Source organism: Haplochromis burtoni, unplaced genomic scaffold (assembly GCF_018398535.1).
Source record: "Haplochromis burtoni strain Fernald_Lab_line unplaced genomic scaffold, NCSU_Asbu1 Contig_32, whole genome shotgun sequence".
NCBI classification, from domain to species: Eukaryota; Metazoa; Chordata; class Actinopteri; order Cichliformes; family Cichlidae; genus Haplochromis; species Haplochromis burtoni.
This window is the reverse complement of record NW_024582393.1, coordinates 2,544,206-2,566,248: the sequence shown is the minus strand read 5'-3', so window position 1 is coordinate 2,566,248 and position 22,043 is coordinate 2,544,206. Positions and strand designations below refer to the sequence as shown.

Below are 22,043 nucleotides of genomic sequence, written 5' to 3'. Positions count from 1 at the left end.
AATCACCCCGCCAGCGTGTATGAGTATTTCAGGAGCGTGCCGTGCGTGAGCGTTACCTTCTCGCTGCTGCTGTGGGATGATAGGTGGAGGGTGGGGGAAGGCTTGGCTGATCTGGCCGTATGCAGCGGGGTAGGCTGCTGACACACACAAACACACACCGCGGATCAGATAACAGTCATGACTAGAGCGCACACTTGGATACATATAAACAATGTGACATATGCAGGGGCACAGCAGGCAATCGATCAGATAGCGCACAATAGAGTCTAACGTGTTGCACACCCGACGCGGTGCAGAGAACAAACTGATGGAGTGAGACTGAAACACTTAATGTTACAATATCAAAATTCTAATTTCGAACAAAGGTATGCTTATCCTTGTCCTGTTTTCCGTAGTCTGGCCTCCCTTCCTACTGCACACACACACACACACACACACACACACACACACACACACACACACGCATACATATGCAGACACACATATCAACATATCATTGGTGCAGTGAGAGTGACAGACAGACCTGCATACTGCTGGACTCCTGTGTAAGCCTGCTGGAGAGGATCAGCTGCAGTGGGACTTTGAGCTGCTTCAACAGAGACACAGAGAAGAGAAGAAAAAAGAGGAGGAGGAGGTGGTGGTGGTGGGGGAGCACAGATGGATGGAGGTGTGTGTGTAGGGGGAGCGAGACAGAGGGAGAATGTAGATGGAGGAGAGGGCACGGAGGAAGGAGAGAGTAATATATAGCAGGGATGAGAAGGAGGAGAGCGATGGAGAGAAGAAAAAGCAGAAAGGTTAGCGAGCCGAACAGCGTGGAGTCAACTCACTTCACTTCGGTGTGTGAGGAACTGAATTCTGAACCTCTCCCTTCTCTTTTTCCAGACCCTTATACTTAAAAGTTTCCCCCAAAGCATTTCAAAAGTTTTCTTCTTCTTCTTTTTTAAGAAAAGCAGGAAAGCAAAACTTTGATAAACCACAGTTAAGACCAAAACACACACACACACAAAACAAAAAAGAAAACAACCAACAACACATGGCTCCACTGTCACCACAACAAAGAAAAAAATGTACCTAAACTTGTGCCTATCACAGAAAACCTAAAAAAAAAACAAGAAACACATTTATTTTTCACATGTACAACAACAGGACGAGCACAACGCACGTAACAGTGGATACGCCTGCTGCTTTCACTTCACATGTTCACAGATCTACAGCAAACTCTCCCTGCATCTGAACTACCGCCGGCACTGTGCCGCACCTTAATGCTACACACCCGTGCGTACAACGCATGCACAATAAATACACCACTGAGAACACACACACACACATATACACACACACACACACACACTGATAAACATGTACACACTGATAACGCCAGTATCCTTTAAAACCAAAGTAACACCGAGCACGCTGTGGACTAACAGTAACACTGGAAAAACAGCAACAGATAGCCAGAAGAAAAGAAGAAGAGTTATGGGCTCAAAGAACCTTTAAAAAAAAAACACAGGTGAAATCCTGTTCAAAAATAATTCAGCTGTCTGTGTTATTATCATCCTTTGTAACACTGTGAGACATTTTGCCAGGGGAATTGCAAGTTTGTGAATGTAGCAGCCACAGGGATAGGTTTATTCTAACAAGATGATTTGTATTTGTATACACTGCAAAGAACTTTTCTTTATGACAGTGTCTGGAAACACGAAGTCAGAGTCTTTTTCAGAGCATATTACAGAGCAGAAAATATTTCAAATATTTGAAGCAATATAAATCTTTACTGTTCACTCACAAACTTGAATTTTCCCTCTTTCTTTCCTTCTTTTTAAAATGTTTTAAATGTGAAAAGAAAGAATGTTTGGTCCCAAATGGCTTTGAAATGATATCTTCCTGTCCCTGAGCTCAGAAAGAAAAGGGATGAGGGATGAGGGTGGGAGGGAAAGAGCGCTACCTTCGGAGAGAGATGAGAGGAAGCAGCCACCCTGAACCCCAAAACAACTCCGCGGAGCCACGCCCAAGCCGTTTTTCTCTGAGTCCTCTCTAAAAACCACCTCCTGCAACACTGGGGAGACAAGACAACCAAACACATCCAATAAGGTACTAACCACGGCTCATGACACAAGCGCATAGTTAGACTCCGGCAGCCCGAAAGCCTTTACCAAACGATAATCGCCTCAACTTGCTTGCTTTCTGTGGACTACATTCGTCTGGCCTCACCCCCCATGAACATGCTTAAAGGCTATCCTAGTGTGTAAGCCAACATCATGCACGCTTTTCCTGTTGATGGCTGCTTTACAGTGTACGTGTGTCTACATTGAAAAAAATCACACTTTAACATTTGAATTTTTGTGTGTGTGTGTGTGTGTGTGTGCGTTTGTCTCTGAGATGATCATATTTACCAGGATAATGGTGTATCCCGTTGGTAAAAACTGCTTCTGCGGGGGGCTGTCCATTTGCCTGCGGGGGCGGCATGCCAGTAAAACCATTTACACTAATTGGAGATGGGATGCTGGTCACTGTGGGGGCGCTGATGCCTGGTGGAGTACTGCCACCTGCAGCCATGGGGCAGACAGACAGAGACAGAGAGAAACAATGCAATTTTTCCACCCCGAGGACATTATGGAAAAGTTTTACTTTGACTGGCCACCTAGTAACTCTTGCAAATGTCAGGAGGGCCGGTCCAGTGGGCCGATGAAGACACTAAATGTCAGGGCTGATTTCTTGTCCAAGTATGGCCCTTACAGTGAAACAACAGCCATTAGATGTGACCCTCAGACGTATTTTCTGAGACTAGTGAATACTGTGTTGATATCAAATGATTGCTAATTATGTGTTCCCAGAATGATCTTCTTTTACATTCCTTGGGTGTATCCAGAAACATGCATTTTCTTCCTTTCGGCTGTATCTTATTTCCACTGCAGTCTTAGAGTCGGGTCTTAAAAGAATAAACTATTTTTAGTCATTAATATTACACTTTATTAAACAGCTGGTGCTACTGTTTTCAAAAGGATCTCATACTTATATTCGATTTTCCACATCTTATTTTAATGTCTTCGCTTTAGACGGCATGATGGAAGTGAATAAACAAAAAAAAAATCCTTTTATCCAGACTGTTGTGTCATGCAGTGCAGATATATTATGTTGTAGGGCCATGTTAACACTTCAGTCAGCCAATTTATGGATTGCATTTATATAGCGCTTTTCAAGGAAAGCCATATCGCGCCGTCGGCCCCTCTGGCCAACACCAGTAGGCGGTAGGGTAAAGTGTCTTGCCCAAGGACACAACGACCAGGACAGAGAACCCAGGGATCGAACCAGCAACCATCCGGTTGCAGATGCACTTCCCAACCCCTGAGCCAGTTTTAGTGTTTGAGTAAATCTGTAACCACAGTAACCAGGTGTTTAGACTAAAGAATCAACCTGATGTATTTCTTTGATGGATATGGTTATTCAATTTTATTGATTTATTTTATGTTGCATGTACTTAACCTTAAGATGACCTTTATGACCTGTAAAGACTTTTATGAGCACTCAGTAGCACTGAGTGCTCATAAAAGTCAAAAGTCTCATGTGCACAGATGGAAGGTTTAGGGTTTCAGATTTGGGTTCTTGGCTTCCAGTGACACCAGATTGTCTGCTGTCAGCCCCCCTCTGGAACATTAATGCTAGCTTGTGCTCATGTATATTTATGTATAGAATTATAATCCACAATGCATGCACTGTGGTAGATGCACTTTCTGAAAAAACTCTGATAGGTACTTTAACAAATGACCTTAAACCAGTTACCTGACGTGGGAGTCAGCGGTGCTCCGGGGAGGCCATTGATGGTGGCCATGTGCTGCATCTGGGCAGCAGCAAAGGCTGCCATTGGACTGAGGTAGCCTCCTTGGCCTACAGATGCCATCAGTGCTGCTTGCTGCTGCACCTTCAGGTGGTGAAGAAGAAGGGAAAGCAGAAAGTAATAAAAGTAAAGACCTGTGAGTCTAAGCTAAGCAAAGCAAGACAAAAAAAGCATAAGAAGTAGAGCTATAGCAGAAATGCTGCTACAGAGATGGGAAACAGCATATTAGGAGGTGAAAACCATGTATTAAACTTTATAGAACATCTATCCTTTAATTATGTTTTTTTTTTAAATTAACATTTGACTTGATGACTTTTGCTTCTTCTTTTGCCTTTTCAAATTTAAATTTGAGCTAAGCTCGAGCGCTCTGTTTAATCTCTGTGGCTCACTGAATAAATAACTGTGGATAAAAAAAGGAGTTCTGTGGGGCATCTTGCCTGAGCGTAGGCTCCATAGGCTCCAAACTGCAGGGCCATAGGGTTGAAGATGCCCATCTGACCAGCCATCTGCTGCATGCGGCGTATGGTGCGCTCCTTATCCGTGTCGGCGAACTTTACCACCAGACTGGATGAGGCCCCCTGTGCACCCACCCATCCACCCACACACACACACACACACGCCAGGAAGTACATGTTAATGTGGTTCGATAGACGTCTGACATAAGCTTGCATTAGCACACATACACACATACTGTTTTAAATCTCTGGCCAAGGCAATGGCCCCCAGAGCTTTAACTGGTGCCCATTTTCCCCAAAAAGTCCTGATGGGTTATAACTAAAAGGGACATTCCATGTTAAGTCAACCTTACATTCTCATGTAATATTTTTACATTTTCATAATTTCCTGTTGCAAGGCTTCCGTTATGAATATATTCCAATTATTAGAGCAATTTAAATATTTATGAAAAAAGTGCCACTTTTACAGAAGGGCAAAATTGTACTTTTTTGCCTAAATCATAACTCACAAGTTGAGTGGTTTCACAAAGCTGCTCAGCAATACTTTATCTCCACCATTGTGCTTGTGGGAACAGCTGGATAATTTGTTTGGAATCTGCCAGATTTGGGAGTATTCTATGGGATTTTTGTCAGATACAGCAACAAACACAAGACAACAAAAAAGCAAAACATCAAGACAGATCTTGACTATTTTCCCCTGAAACCTGTAAAAAAATATTACCAGTACTAAATACATACATGTACATGTGCAGGTGAACACATCGCTATGCACTCTGAATTTTGCTCATGTAAACAAATTCTTTTTCATAGCTCTTAGTTTTGACTGTCCAATCAAACAAACGTTTTCATCAGTGGTAGGCAATGTGAGCTCACTCTCATTGCACTGTAAGCTATAGAGATATAACAGGTACAATGAATAAAATATGAACAATGTGAAAATGTAATTGGTGCTTCAGATAAATTCAGAAATGCCTGTTGGACTCCTTTAATGAGCCACTCTTCAAACTTTTACTGCCAGCCCATTGCAGGTTGTAGGTACTATTGTAGCTGATGTAATGCAGCACAGTAAGCTGCAATGTAAAATATCTTCCTAGTGTACGAAACATCACATATGCAAATTACCCATATAAATGCACCGTATCCATGAAGAATGTTTAAGATTTCAGATGCTAATAAGATCCAAATGGTTTATTCGAGGGCTACATGCCTTAGTTTGTTTATTTTGCTTGCACTGGAGGTTCAAGGTAGCGAACTGACCAGAGGATGTGTACACTGTCGACATCAGGGGATGGATACGCTCAGTAACAATACTCAAGAGGGCTCTGGCATTTAAACAATGCACAGTTTGTACTAAGGGACCCAAAGCGTCCCGAGAAATTGAGCCTGTGTGATTTATAGCCTCAGTTTTCTATTCTTAGCTGACAGGGGTGGCACCTGGTGTGGTCTTCTGCTGCTGCTGTAGACCCACCTGCTTTGTGGTTCAACATGTTCTGCATTCAGAGATGCTCTCTTATTTGAGTTACTGTTGCCTTTTCAGCTCGTAGCACTCTGGCCATTTTCCCTTGACCTCTGACATCAGTACTGGATATTTTCCCTTTTTCCAGACCATTCTCTTTAAACTCTAGAGATGATTGTGCTGGAAAATCCCAGCAGATCAGCAGTTTCTTCAAAGTTCAAAGCAATTGATAATTATTTAAATGTGCTGCCTTTGTAAATTTAGTGAAAAATGTAACTACATCTGTCCCAGGCTGGACTTTTTTTTTAATATGTGAATGTTGGAGCAGTTTTTAGCAGCTATTTCTTTTTAAACAGCAGAACAGGATGACAGATAAAAACTGCTGCAAAAAACAAAAATAACAACTGTGCCTACCAAAATTATAGGTATACAACGTTTCCCAGTAGTCCTAATCCACTGACTATAATTTAAGCAAATATTGTGCATATGATCACCTCTTCTTTAGAGGACGCTGTAACTTGAAAAATATTTCCTCTATGGGTCTAATATTTGAGAAATCTCATGACATAGATTCATAGATTCATCTTTCAACCCAGGAAAAAAAAAGTGTAAAAAATGGCTCAACTGAGATGGAAAGATCGAATAGCCCTAAGGACAAATTTCCTCACTGGGACTGATAAACTCCAGCCCGAGTTAAATTTATAAGGAATATAAGCAGCATTTGAGTCATCTCTCTGTGTGACTCACCTCTCTCACACACCTACATGCACGCACGCAGTTACTCACAGGCATTGTCTGGCTCCCGTGTAGTGCACCGATGGCTGCCTGAGCTTCAGCATGAGAGGAGTATTTTACAAACGCACAGCCTTAAAGAGAACGAGAGAGAGGAGAACCTGAGTAAGGGGATAATGAGATCGCGAGAACAAAGGGAAAAAAAAGTTTCCTGAGAAGTATATCATACAGTATCACAACAAAGCATTTATAGTAACAATACAACAAGCAGACAGTCCCCCCCCCCCATCCTTTTTTTCCCACCTGGGATAAATTTTCTACAGTAACAAATATTTAGTGAAGAAAGCCTCCTTTGCTGCGGATTGCTACATCAATGTTGATCGAAGCTCAGCAGACTAAATGTGCCAATCTGGCGTCATTAACGACTTCGAGGATCCTCAGATAGCGCTCAAAATGCTACAGCGTTTTGGTGTCGCTTACTATTGACAAGCGCCGTTGATAAATTTGAGTGATCAAGTTCTCAGTAATTATTGAGCTAAAGCCCACTTAGCTGAGTAAGCTGGCTGATGAAGCCTTGTTAATGGAGCTTCACGGAGGAATCAGAATGATCAAGCCCACTGTAATCATCAGGCTTAGTTATCATCGAGTTTCATTGATTAGCTGCTAAGCCCACTGATGAACTTCATGCGGTGAACTTGTGTAGCACTCTGACAACATTTAAAAAGGGGCATTTTTCTGGCATGACATGAAGCCCGACGGTTAATAAGGAGGGTGACTTATTTTTTTTTTCTTTATCAGAGCCTTGTAGGTTGACTCACGAGGTTAATGGGGTTCATCTGTAAAGAGCTGCTGGTTTGTATCTCTCGTCCCTTTGGGCGAAAGCTTTCAAATGGCATTTACTGTTGAAATTTACTGAATCTCCGGTATTCTTATGTAACGACTCCTCTGATGATTGTGAAATAGCCCGCTTTGACATCACTCAGCGCAGAGTGTTTTAAGAAGAACTTTGCAAAGTCACCAACTTTGAAAGGCCAAATCATTTCTGTGCAGTAGCCTGTGAAAAAAGTCTGCCGGCTCAAAGTCATAAACAGCTATAAACTCACCTTTGCTGTTTCCGTCGGGACCTCTGAGGATGGTGCATTCCTCGATGCTGCCGAAGGACTCGAAAAGGCGCCGCACATCATCTTCTGACTGTTGCTTGTTGAGCATGCCCACAAAAAGCTTTCTGTCTTCTAAAAGGAAAAAGGAATAGGTCACGATCAGGAGATCAGGAGATCAGGAGATGCTTTTTGGTATTCTACAAAGAGACGTGCTGTGTCGCTTAGACGGAGGCATTTTTGCTAAGCCTTAGATACACAAGCACCAGGTCAAATATCAGATGCAGTTTTGCTTTGTGATATAGTCAATTGCAACAATTTTCAAACTTGAAAATCTGCTTGATTAAGTTTCATTAGAAATTCAACTTTATTTGTGTTAAAAACATCTGAGTTGAAGCTACACGCCAAAAAGAGAAAGTTATAGTAGAATAACAGTTCACAAAAAGTTCATAATGCTAGAAAAAATAATTATGTAATGTAATCTAATGCTGCAGTCCTAGTGTATTTCTAATTCAATGCTGTTCCTGAGCTGAAAGTCTGTAATGTGCATTTTAAAAGGACTAGCTGGTTGGTGTATTATGTTATTATTTAGTATGCAGTCTATTTGAGGTGCACAGCTGTTTCTGCATATTCACTTTAAAATGTATTAATACTGTTTACTGTTTAACCAGCTGCCCATTGCATATTTGCAGGGCACCATAATCAAGGCAAGGAAGCCCTTTTCTGTGGAGTCTCTGTCCTTTGGGAATATGACTACCCCATGGCACAGTATGTCTGATGCTAACAACAATGTTCTCTCTCATCACATTCAGTGCAGCTTGCGTGACACATGCAGTGTCTGTGGTAAATGTTTGCCACTGTATAAGTTGGCTATGCTGCTGGTTTCACGTGTCACGCCCCCTCTGCAACCTCAACTCCTTATGCAGCGGTAGCGCGAAAGTTTCTGTTGCCCTGGATTTAATTGCTAATTGTCTATACCTGACAAGGTGTGGCAGGGAGACCAGACACTGTCATGCTCTCTCTTGGGTGTTGGTGTCGTTTTTAGCTAAAAATATTTAGTAAATTAAAATAAAGCCCATGTTTCTAAAAAAGAAAAAAAAAGCAGTATGGAGTCAATCTCCGATTTATGTTGGAGCTTATGAGCCAGGTCATAAAAGATGCCAAGGAAAGATGTTCTCCAAGTTTTATGAACGCTGTTGCTAGGTAATATTTTCCCTACATTTATACTGAGAAAATAAGCTATTTTCTGCTCTGTATCTTTTTTTATATTTCTGGACTTCATCTGTTTCATCTTGCTTTGCACTACCTTGACAAAAACAGGTAGTGCAAATAACACTAAACAGAATATGGAGTATTAATAGCTATGATGTTATGTAGAAGATGTCTTTGTAGAAAGATTATCTTCTTCTTCTTTTGGCTGTTCCTTCCTTCCTACTTCCATCTCATCCTATCCCTAGCATCCTCCTGTGCCACACCAACCCACTTCACGTCCTCCTTCACCATATCTATGAACCTCATCTGAGGTCTTCCTCTTTTCCTCCTGCCTGGCAGCTTCATCTTTAACATCCCTTATGTTGCGATGATGAGATATTTGACTAAAGTTACTTTCATATAATACCACTTTGTACCTCAAGAAGGGATAGTGAGTCAGTGTAGCAGCAATTCCCTCACTCAAGCGTGAGAAGAAATAGTGCTGCCCAGAGATTTGGTGGGTTTTTTAAAATTTCATTCAGCAGGAAAAACAGTCAGGGAATGAAACTGTAAACATAACTCTGGCAGAGTGACAGTTGAGAGAAGATTAACAGGAGTTACCAAGCGAGCTGGCCAGCTAGTCCAGCTTATGCTTCCTCTCACACTGCCCAGGCCACCAGTATTAAGAGATGATGGGGACTTGTAACGAGCAACGGGCGTACAGCAGATCATCACGGAGGCTGGTTGCAGAGCTTTTATGGTTTTGTGTTTTCTCATTACTTGTTTTTGTTTTCAATTCGGTTTAGTTTCACTTGGTTTCCAGAATGGCTTTGCTTTAGTTTAGTGTTCATTAGTTGTAGTCTTTGTTAATTATTTTCATACAGACGGTATTTGTCAGGGGGAAGAATTGGAAAATAAAAGCAAAGATGTTTTCATGCATAAATGCTTAGTTTCGGTAGTAAAGAGGGTCCGACGCAAGTTCAGAAAATCATTTCAGTTAGTCTTGTTTTATTTTTGTTGGTTTTTGGTTAGTTTTTGAATGATTTCTATGCTGTAGCAATGTCTCACAAAGGCAAACCAGCACTGCTGAGACATCCATATGACATGGAAATAAAAGAAAGCAATACGAAGCACCACTCAGGATTCTGAGCAGTCACTGCTTTCTACTGTGAAGCAACAGTGGTCTCTTCTAGAGCGAGGTATTTGTGGCAAATTAAATGGTTTTGTTCATTTATTTATGACTGCCTCCTGCACCCCATCCACCAGGAGTCATACTCTTCAGTTCCATTGTGGAAGGAAATTTCACCAAGTCCCTCGGTCCTCCCGAGGATTTCACAACATGTTTTCAAACCAGAATATGAATGATCTGAAAAATCTACGATGTTGAATGTTATTTGTGCAGATTCTACAGAAAATAAGCCACCAAGTGATAATCATCTTGTATTAAATGTTATGTGTAAATAAATGTGAATGCATAATGTGTGGTGAGACAACATCCTGTAAGCAGCATCCTAGTAGCTGTTTCATCAGATGTTTTTGTCAGATATGAAATGGCACGACAAGATAGAAACTCACAATGACAGTGTGACAATGCATGGGTCTTGCTTGTCACATCAGTCTGACATTTTTTCCCCCCATTGAATCAGTCATTTAAAATTACAACCTATAGGCAAGGAAGTGCGCCTGTCACAGGTGTCAGACATGAGAGAAGGCAGCTGTGTGGGTGTGCCTTTCCTCAGGTCAGAACATGATTAAAATTTAACTAAGGTCAGTTCCCTAGTCTTGCCAGTGAACTTTTCCTTTTTTTTCTCCCCCCTTCCCCCCCAAAGAACAACATATGTATTGTCATTATTATTATACAGAAGTAGGAAGTAATATGCATAAGTCAAAGATTATGCTGAATCCAGGAGACAGCTGTATGAATGTGGGAGGCTATGCGCATATTTTTCCCATGGCTAAAGAAAAGCTTTGCTAAGACCTTCGAAGCAGCATACCTACTTTCTGTATAAGGTTACAGCAGGTAAAGCGTCAGGAAAAATACTTTATCATTTCTCACGGCCAACACCTAATGCATTTATGGGTCTAATTCTCATTTATGAGCACGTAGCAATAATCCATTTGCATATATTAACTGCTGGCCTCTTCTTTGGCAAAAAGCCTCCACCATATTTATGCCCAAAATGCTGACGTGAAGTAACTTGATTACATGTAAAACTTACACGTAATTTTGGTACAAAACATTAAATTTAATGCAACTGGTGAAATTAAATGTATATGATTGGTATACACTGAGTTTATACTAAACTATGTTTTTCAATGATTAGTTTGATTGAATTTGAGTTAAAAAAACATTTGATTTTATATATTTCAGTTGCATTTTACTCAAAATCATTGTGTCATGTTAATGAGGGCCAGCACTCTTTTTTTTTTTTTTTTAGTGAAGTAACTCATAATTAAAACCTAATTTCTTTCTTTTTCACTGCCAATTTTTTCACATATAAACTTACAGGCTGTCAAATACATTGTAGAACGTTATAATCGGATACAAATCGGTCATTCAGGGTCTCTAATAAAATATGGACAGACCAAGGTTGGGCATCAGTTCATTAGTGTCAGCACATGACGGCGTTAGTCGAGTCACTCAATGAGTGGTCGAGGAGAATTGTGAAGCTGAGAGCGAAAGTGTGCTGGAAGCGAAAGCAGCAGATGTGTCGATGTGCACTGCTGTCATCAGTTCCCGCGTCGCAAAGAATCTGAGCTTTGTGGAAAAAAGGGGATGTATACGTTCGGAAACTAATGAGCCTCAGTGCAATTGAGGCTCTGAATGTGCTCTGCAAATTAATGTGTGTCTAGGTGTGGGTATCCGCGGGCGCCCGTGTGTGCGTGCATGCGTGTTGAGGGTCCGTTCCCCGCTGCTTGTGCCTGACAGGGTGTCCTTGCCAAGTCAACAAGACTAATCTGCGCTCTGGCCTTGCACCGGGGGAGGGGGCAGGGTGGGATGGTGAGTGTTTACAAGAGTGTAGCGCATATCAGAGGTGGACACACATATGCACAGGCACGCACTCGCAAATCTTGAAATGTTTGCACCCCCACACCCTCCTCCTCCTCCTCACATCTTCTCAGACACATACACATTCATAGTACACACCTCAATGGTGCCCAACAATTCTCCAGGGAAGCCACCAATAAACATTACATCTTTCTTTGTGAAAGGACTTACACACACACGCACACACACTCATATTCAGCAAGAGAGCAAATCAATATACACCAGAGTCTCAATAACGATGTAAAGCCCCCCCTCTCTCTCACGCACACAGACAGTACATGACAGTGGCTCTCCCCGATCTCCCACTACAGTAATATTTAGTTGGCTCGAGTTGTACCAGGATACATAAAAAGTATTAGTTTCCAATTTCATTATTGATTTTTGCCACACTTAACAGTACTCCTTTTTTTTATCACTTGCGCAGACCCATCTTCACTAAATCAGTTTTCACACATGAACTCAGGGTCAGGGTAATCAGGTGTCCCCAGTTATCCTTTCTCACACACGTAGCGCACTGTAGCAGATGGCCAGCGTTATCTGCAGACTCAGTACTGGAAATACTGTTTGGTTTAGGTGAGGGAGATGTCTGACTAGAGCAAGCACAGAGCAGGATATAGGACACTCACTTGCTAGCTGTGAATTTGTTGGACAAAGCTGTTTTTTTTTCAAGATCAAGGCACATTAGTGCACCTGGTCGTCAGGCGGTCTTTGTACTTGGAAGCTGGCAAGTTAAAGGTCTCTTAATGTCAGAACTGACTGTGTGGCACGTTTTCATTCTCACGAAGCTCGATCAGAGAAGTTATGACTGAAAGTAGCTTCTCCTTATTTGTTAACAGTGGTGGAAAGCAACGTGCTTATTGAATCAAGTGCTGTACTTGAATCTCATTTACTTTAATATTTTTCAGTTTTTGCCATCTTATTGTTAAAGTAATTTAAAGATGAAATATTGTATTACTTACTCCAGTGCATCTAGTTTTATTTTATTAGAAAGCCATAGTCTTCAAGTTTCAATCTTGCATTTAAACTTATGACAAGCATTTAAAATCCAGAGCATTAAATCAGTGGGTCGAAACCTGTTAGCTTCTGGCACTGTTACAATAAGAAGCGCCTAGTTGGTGATCCATGCCAGTTTTTTAGATGTGAAGTATTTGCTACTATTTTACCCTGAAAAGGTAAAATAATAGTAAGTACGGTGGTGCAGTGGTGCACTGCTGCCTCACACCAAGAAGGTAGAAATCTGACCGAGATTTTTGTGTGAAGCTTGCATGTACTCTCTGTGTGGGTTCTTTCTGGGTGCACTGGCTAGTACTTAAGTTAATTGGTGATTCCTAAATTGCCTGTAGGTGTCTCACTGTGTTAGCCCTGTGACAGCAATCCATCCAGGTTATACCCTGCCTCTCATCCTGCGGCACCACCAAGTGCTGTAACATCTTGTATCAACACTGGTTTTAGCTGAGTAATATCACCCTGAAATGTATGTAACTGGGTCACAAGGGGCTAGAAGGTACCACCAGTACACTTTAAAACCAGTATATAAAAATTCAAATGCACAAATGTTAAGATTTTATTGATAACAGGTTACGATTATGTTATCAATATAATTGTTTTTGCCTTGTTTTTTGGCATACATTTGTTTCTTTATTATCATCACCAGTTTCTGACCCTTTATTACCCCATTACACAAACATACTCAGCTAAAACCGCTGTTGATAAAAGATGATACCTACTGGATACTGCCATACTGGATATAGATTTGGTATTTAAGTGGTAATAACTTGCTATCTCCATATTATTACCTTCTTATTCCTTCCCTTTTACCCCATTATTACCACATCGTTGCTGAGCTGTAACAGAAAGTGCAACTGAAAGATGAATTATTCCTCCACCAGTACAATTTAACACTCTGGCACTATATTATATTGCTTTGCTTTCCTGTGTGAAAATATGGGATCAAGAAGTAAAGAAATTTCCTGGAAAACCAGCAGTGTAGGGAACTAGATAAGAGGCAGAGAAGTATGGATGTCTTGCCTTGCCTTCACTTTCCTCATTCTCAGTGTTGCCTCTTTTCTCCCCCTTTCCATCAATCATTCTCAGAGAACCAACAAACTAAACAGAAGAGGAAGTTGCGGTTTCCTTGCAGTTTTATTTATTTATTTTTTTGTACAAACTAACACCTCTCTCAGTCTGTAGACATCCACTGCTTATCAACCTTATCAACGAACTCCTTGCATGCTCCATTTCTTCTCCCCCCCTCCCCTCCCCTCCCCTCACCCTTTCCATCTTTCTTGTGCCTGGAGAATCACTCTGGTGCCTGTTATATTAAAAACTGAAAACTTTGAAAGACTTCAGCCAAAATTGGTCAGACTGCATCAATCTTGTCTTGTACAGTCCATTGATTGATGTCAGGAGCAGGTCACTACTTGTCTAGACATAGAAAATTCGCTTTAAGCGGCCTTAGCTGTCAATATGGCGCGCTGCACACAAAATACCAGACCGGAATTCACTTTCTTTGACACAGACCTGTCATTTACATTTTCAGTTCATTTGGCTGACACAAGCTTGTGACATTAGTCAAATTGGGTTTGCTTTGTTTGTCTTGGTGTTTGACAAACAAAGTGACCTGTTTCCCCCTCGAAAATGACAGGTCATGCGTATCTCCGTGTATGCATACGCGTTTGTACATGCATCAGCGCATATGATGAGACTCAAGGAAAGGAGCTAGAGGCTACACTGGCCAGGAAGAGCGCCGTTTACATAATGTGTTCTGAAAACTGGAGGGTCTGGCTGGGCCGTGCTGTCAGCCCGCGTCGAGGTACGGGGCATCGTTTAATAGGACAGATAATGGTGAGGCTGATACGCGCAGGCAACATGCTTGAAGGGCTAGAACAAAGAATGGAAGTGGAGGGAAAAAAGGCAACAAAGAGGGGCGTACAGTACCTCCTCGACTCTCACTGTCTGCTGGCTTCACCTGGATCGGTCTGTTCATCTGTGACATAGAAAGAAGAAAGCAGGAGACAAAGAACCCAGTTAGCATCATGTAATGGCACATGCTTTTAACCCCCCCCCCCCCCCTCCTAAAAAAAACTTTTTTAGAATCACTCAGCCGAAATTGAGGGTAAAATGTATTGAAAATCTCCAAAGCTGCAGCACTTACAGCCATTGGGGGAATAGCTGGTTGGGAATATGGGTTGGAAATATTATTTGATCTGAGATGAAAGGAGAGAGAAGGGTTGGAAAGGGGGATAAGCAGAGGGATGAAGGGAAAGATAGAAGGAGGGGATGATAGAGGAAAGGTAACACCGGGTCAGCAGAGCTACTGCGAATGTGTCTGTCTCTAGAGGTTTGATGTGGCACCACAATATTATCAGTGTGGGCTTTGTGTTTTTATGTGATACATATGCACGTACAGCGCAGCCAACACATACAGTACATACTGTACAGTGAGACTCTATCTTACATGGGTTTTCAGACTCCTAAGCCTCATTGCAAATTGTTCTTGCACAGTATTCTTTTAGCCTCACACACCAGTACACACGCGTGCGTGCGCGCGCGCACACACACACACACACACACGCTGTCCCCCACTGAGACCTTTCCACACTGTGTCCGCCGAGGCCCTCCTTTCATTTCACTCCTGCCTGTCAAAATTTTCCTCTCCGCCTCGCCACCCTGCTAAACGCTCGCCACCAATCAATTTTTAATAATGCCAATCGCCATGCTGCCAGGAGGAATAGAAGGGAAGGGAGAGAGGAAAGGAGAAGAGATCAGAAGAGAGGAGAAAAAAAGGAGAGGAGAGGAGAAGATGGGGAATGTGAAGGATGAAAGGGAGAAGGGAAAGGTCAAGGTTCTGTGTGATGCAGAATCAGTGTTTTGCAAAATGTCATTAAAATCTTTTCTTTTGAATTTGCTGATACAGTCATCACCCTTATGAATCTGCAAGCTTTCAGATGATTCCCCAAAAGGCAAAAAACTTTGAGCATGAGGACACGAGGACGCGGCGCAAACACAATTAATGCTCGGACCTTCACCCTTTTCTGGCGCTTTTCAGCTGCTAATATTAAATCACATCATTCCCCACAACACTTGAGTTACCCATTCCCTCATCTCCCTCGTCTCCTCCCTCTCTTTGACAGCCAAGAACCCTGCTAATGTTTTTAATGTGCTGTGATGCATTATTTATCAGACTGGCTGTTGATATGGAAAAAGGACGAGAGGGGATAAAGAAAATGGGGAATGGAAAAAAAAGGAGTTAAAAATGAGTAAAAAGCGAGAGTACAGTCTTGTGAAAAAAAGTTTTCACAAGACTTCACAGGACTCTGTGCAATCCTGTGCAAAACTAAGTACACCCAGTCACAAACTGCTAATCAATTGACCAACAAAGTATAATCACCTCTAAAATGCCACAATCTTCCCTGGAGTTGCTGGCTCAGCAAATTCAAACCAGGGTCAGATTATACACCAAGAGCTACATTTCAGGCTCTACAGACCTCAGAAACATGATGCTAAAATGAACAAGTATGGCCTGTTGGAAGGGCTACCTTTCTATAAAGGACATGCCCAGTACTGCTAAGGTTTGCAAAGCTGCAGCCGAACAAACCACAAGACTTCTGGAATAATGTCCTTTGGACAGACAAGACTGAAGTTGAGATGTTTGGTAATGCACAGTGCAACGCTTTGCAAAAACCAACCACAGCATGTCAGCGCAAACACCTCACACCAACTGTCAAGCACGTCGGTGGAGAGGTCATGATGTGGCCTTGTTCCGAAAACACAGGACTTGGATACTTTGCAGTCACTGAGTCGACCACGAATGCCTCTGCATACCAGAATATTTAAGAGTCAAATGTGAGGCCATCTATCCAACAGCTAAAGATTGGCCAAAAATGGGGCATGCAACGGGACAATAATTTCAAACACAGCAACAGTCTCCAACATAATGGCTGAAAAAGAAAAGAAAGGTGTTGCAATGGTCTGATTGAAATGCTCTGGCGGGACATTAAGAGAGGGCCAATGTCTCCACAATGATGTGAGACATTGATAAATTCATGGAGAAAACAATTACTCAAAAGTATTGCTGCTAAATGTGGCTCTGCCAGTTACTCATCAGGGTGTACTTAGTTTTTTTTTTTTTTTACACGATTGGATGGATCGCTGTGAAAACTTTATTTTCACATGACCGTATGTGAATCAAAAAAGTGTTAGGTAAACAACTGATCGCAGGAAAGGTGAGATCACACTGGGTGAGAAAAGTAAAAAAAACTAAATGAAAAAAGTGAAAAAAGGGTGGCGATGGAAGGAATAAATGTAGTGATAAAAAAGGGAAGTGGGATAAGGAAGAAGAGTAAGGGGAGAGGGAATTAGGAAAACAGGACATAGGGGAAGAAGAAGATATGGATCAGAGTATGGGACAACATCAGCTCAATGCTCCCGAGGGGGTCGGGGGCGGGGGTAAAAGCCTGCATACATATGAGCACTTTTACTATGATTCATACAAATAGTTTGACCTCAATCTTATCTAATTGTGTTCTACCTCAACTAGTTCTTTATGCAAGTGTCAGCATTAACCTGCATGTTATATGATAACACTGACCCACTGAGATTTTATTTAATTACGCAGGTCTTTATTTAAGTCTTCACTTGGAGTTTAGAGAAGCTACAAAAAACTATTTGGGGATGGCGATGGCAACAATATACAGTATGTGATATATACTTGATCTCTTATATGTAATAACATATAAAAAGCTAGATTTTATTAAAATAATAATTCCTCACTCTTAACGTGCAAAATCCTGTGAACCCGGATGAATTGGTGAATGCCTTAAATCATCATTGCCACTTGAGCACCAGCATGCGAAATGTCTGCTCATAAATTTTTAGATACCGTTCAAAATAATGTTAAGTGGTTAAACCATTATTTTCTTTTTGTCACTGAGGGCTGAGTGCTGTTTCATGGGCTCTCTATCAGTGGTTTCCATTACTCCAGGCCCATAAACTGCTTCAAGGTCAGCTTTATCATCCTGCTCATAATAGGGTGAGTTAGCACCAGCCCACTGGACAACTGATCCCAAAACAGTTGTTAAACCCACACGCTGACTCGCACAGATAGCTCCCCTCGGATGTCTGTGGTAGTGCTAGCTAAAGCCAGATGGCAGCATTGAGCAGGAGAAGCTCTCTTTAGCCCAATACCAGTGAAAAATCTCATTTACACAAAAGAGGCTAAAATCCATACATGCATACATATATATACACACAGACATGAAATAAGAGTAAGTGGCTAAGCTCACATGACTAGACATGGATGCTTATCCACACAAGTCTGGCGCGTACACAGAACATGCAACAGCACAAAATAGGCCTATGCATCCAAACGTGCGCAGGTCGGGAAATAAATAAGTGTAGGTATGCACAAAAGATATGTAAATGTAGCTTTGTGAGTCAACATGTGCAGTGCCTAAATTGGCTCATCTCACAGCACGCACACCTAATACCCTGTTTGTAGATCACTTTCTCTCCTCATCCTTGTAAGTGCGGTCGCCTGTTTTTCATTTCATATGCCTAAAAAAAAAAAAAACGAAAAACGAATCACACACACACATGCGAAGCTCCATTCTTGCTGAAAGTCCACCTCAGCAGACTTGTGTTGAGAATGGCCTTGGTGTGTACCACATGATTGACAGCTCAAGAGGAACTGCAGCTACACAAATGCATGGGGGCACGCACACTCACACACATTCTTGCTACACTCCTCTGTTGATTATGTAACTCAATGACAGTGCTCTGCCTCAGTGCTGCCATAGATTCCCTGTTAACTAGAAGCTGAGGGAATACATGGTCTGCATGCAGTCTGTGCTCTACCAAACTGGTGAGTCATTCTTCTGAATCAGTGTGGCTTGAATGTCTAGCAAGGCCCACAAGATTAGCTCCAAGCAGTGTGGGACTCAAGCTTTGCCTTATTGGATTCTCCTTTGAAATGGGACAAAACTGAAGTCCTTGATCTGAGTTTTGCTGCTTACAGTATTGATTTCACTGTGTGCAAAGCACAAAAATGAAGTTATAGGAACAATATTTTGATGACAACTCTACGGGATTTCTTTTCGCTGAATTTCTTTATAGTACCTTGTTATGTCAGATGCACTTCAAATACAGTTTATTACAAGTTGCTCAAGGCAATGCCAGCATCACAAGCCACACACACACACACACACACACACACACACACACACACACACACACACACACACACAATAATGCATGCACACAGAGCTACATTAATACACAACACTCGCAAGGACACGAAAGTCCACAGTCACTCACACTCCCATCACTCTGTGAAAAAGAATATTGAAAGTATGCTTTACGAAACTCGGGAGAGGAGGTAGGATTTTCTCATTTTCACCCTCGTCTAGCAGATGTGTTTTTGAGAGAGAGTAGAGCAGTGCAGGCCAGGTCATTTCATTATCACAGTGAGAAAGCACTCCATGAAACTCTCCCAGGGAAGCAAGGAAGGCTGCTCGTAATATTCCTCCCTTACTATTGTCAAAACTTGCTCTATTTTACATTTTACAGTCGAAGGTCTTTTTCTTATTACATTCCAATTGCTTTCGTTTTGTCTTTATCCCATTTGAATGCTGAGATGTTTGGGGTTCTTTTGCTCTCTGCTCATATATATAATTACTGGTTCTTAAGTGTGGTACACATAAAAGCATCTACAAAAAAAAAGAGAACTGCTCCAAATGTTAAAATTATCTGCAGGAGCAATGTCACTGAGTGCAACTGTAACCAAATGCTGGTATTCATGTCAAATGAACCACTGGCACTCGACCTGGACCTGCTTTCCAAAGTATCTCAGCATGCATAACACTCATCTTGGGATGGAAACGCGCCAATGGAAACATTAGCTGAACAAATATGGTTATAACCCTGAGATGCTTTTGGGAAACTGGGCTGTTGATGGCGAGAAAAATCCACTCTCAATGGCAAGATTAGCTTGACTAGAAACATTAAGCAGGTGTATATTAGATTTTACACGTGATCACAACCTATTTTAAAAGCAACAATTAAGATTTGACACAAATTAAGTTTCTACAGTATATGATTTCCCCCCCTAAGTTACAAGAATGTTTTATAAAGCCGAAACAAAATCTCACGCATCACCGTTACAACTGCTTCAGGTGACGACTGAAACTGGCCTTTGCTTGCCACAGCATCAGATGTGTTCGTTACAAGCCATTCAGTCACAAACTGAACAGCTATATTTGCAAGTGCCTGAACTAATCTGTGCAACAAATGTTTTACCAGTGTCATGTAGCAGAATGAGCTGGACAATGTGTAAAGTAAATGTTAACAAATGCTTGAATTGAATAACTCCTGGAGGTAACAGGAAGAACCACTATCAGAATTTTACTACAGCTGCTGTTAGAGGGATTTTAGGGCATGCCTCCCTTAAAGTTGTTTGAGTACATTAATATTTCAGGTGTGGCTTGAGTGCACATTCTTCTTTGGGTCGTGCCACAGCACCTTAGTTTGGTTAGGGTCAGGACTCTGACTTTTTCACCCCAAAACCAGATTTTCCTGTCTTCTCAGCCGTTCTGTTGTTGAATTGTCTTGTGAGCTCTAGATCGGTGTAGCTTTTTATCAGTCAGCCTCTCCTAAGCTTTAGGTCACTGACTGCTGCCCTGACATTTTCCTGTGTAACCTCACCTTTTTCAAGTTTCTTTCTTTCTTTGTTTCTTTTTTATTGTTTTGAATTCAAGACTCTGAAGAAGGAAAGCAGCTGAAACAATGACGATCCCTCCACCATGCTTCACAGATGGGATGGCATTTTAGCGTTGGTGTGCAGTGCCTATTTTGTCATCTCAGCAGACAAGTTCCCTTTTCATACCTCCTTTACCCTACTAAAGGAAAACAAATATACACGGTAATTCACTGTAATTTTTAAAATCATTCTTGTCTTCTTATCAGGAATGTGGCACTTTTTCAAATTCTTCAGTCAGTATTTAGTCGTGTCAAACTAAATTCTGTTACAAATACTTATTTGTGGATCACAAAGTTACATATGGGACATTATTAAGCTCACTTGAACCATCACCTCTATGTAAAAGAAAAATCTGTGTGAACTAAAGAAGAATTGTTCGTCTAGACGTAAATTTGGCAGGAGTTTTTTTTTAAAACATGGTCACTGATTTCTTGAGTAAAATAAGCTACTTTCTATATGAGAGCCAATCTAAACTCAACTCATCCAGAATAACTACCTCAGAAGTAATATACAATGATATTAGTTTGGCAATTTCTCTCAGGGCTTCACAGCATACAGAAGGGGGGCATAAATTCTAACAGCCAAATGGTCACTACCTCCAGAGCAGATGTCAACAGCAATATATTCAAAAGTCTTAGGCAGCAAAACAGCAGAACAGGACCACCCTGCAAGGAGTCTTTGACATTAACCACTGCTCCACCTCTTTTAGATTTCTTGTCACTACAAAAGATCGTGTAATGCTCTTATAGGTATTGGTGTCTGAGACTCTGTTATCTAGCCGAGCTATGAATCAGGCAAAAATCTCAGGGTGGCATTTATGTATCAAGATGTTAACAAAGTCCACTTTTTAAAAAAAGTGCTCCTAATATTTAAATGTAATAATCCAAGCTGGGATTTGAGTGGAGATAGTTGTAGTAAAGATGTGTCGTATCTCAGGAGGCTGCATGTTGATCTTTACAAGATCATACTAGGCATTTGTCAGACACAATTCTGTTACCAACAAACAACAGCCACCATGATGTTCTACTAGTTCCTGAAATGCCAGAAATGCAGTGTGACTTGATGTTGCCCCAGGCTCCAGTTCTACCGGGGCACAAAAGCATGCCTTGCACCCTCAGTTGGAACTGAATAATAACAAAGGCGTATCACAGACAGGCGGGGGTATTACAGTAATGTATAGTTTTTGTTATTGCTCTTTAATTCATTAAAAGCAGCTGCAGACATATATAAATGGTTGTAATCTGTTTTTGGCAGGTACCTTTTTGGGTGTCCACACCCAAACTCATTTCAGATGGATCCTAAGTCATTTTGTACTGGAACCAGGCCTGCCTTGGTTTGACAAGAACCTTTAGGTCTATTCTATAGTAGTGTTGATAACAGCTTATAAATTGATGAATGTTTAAATCTCACTTGGCTTCCTCTCAGGTTTAATCTCCACTAATGTCTACACATCTCACTGAGTATTCCCCCCCC

The 22,043-nt window shown here is 41.5% G+C and overlaps 1 protein-coding gene across 11 annotated transcripts in view; it reads right to left on the bottom strand.

Annotated features, from left to right (window-relative positions):
* celf4 (CUGBP, Elav-like family member 4) overlaps nt 1–22,043 on the bottom strand; it is a 97,667-nt gene that overhangs the window by 5,971 nt on the left and 69,653 nt on the right. For 2 of the 11 annotated variants that reach the window (XM_005918643.2, XM_005918642.2), the window contains exons 3-11: nt 14,753–14,801; nt 7,582–7,710; nt 6,533–6,612; nt 4,273–4,413; nt 3,781–3,919; nt 2,394–2,546; nt 1,946–2,056; nt 524–589; nt 57–137 (exon numbers count right to left, since the gene is read on the bottom strand). In XM_005918643.2, the coding sequence (XP_005918705.1) occupies nt 57–137; nt 524–589; nt 1,946–2,056; nt 2,394–2,546; nt 3,781–3,919; nt 4,273–4,413; nt 6,533–6,612; nt 7,582–7,710; nt 14,753–14,801 (949 nt within the window). The remainder of the gene's footprint in view (nt 1–56; nt 138–523; nt 590–1,945; nt 2,057–2,393; nt 2,547–3,780; nt 3,920–4,272; nt 4,414–6,532; nt 6,613–7,581; nt 7,711–14,752; nt 14,802–22,043) is intronic. The other 9 variants (XM_042219405.1, XM_042219404.1, XM_042219403.1 and 6 more) reach the window with 7 other exon arrangements.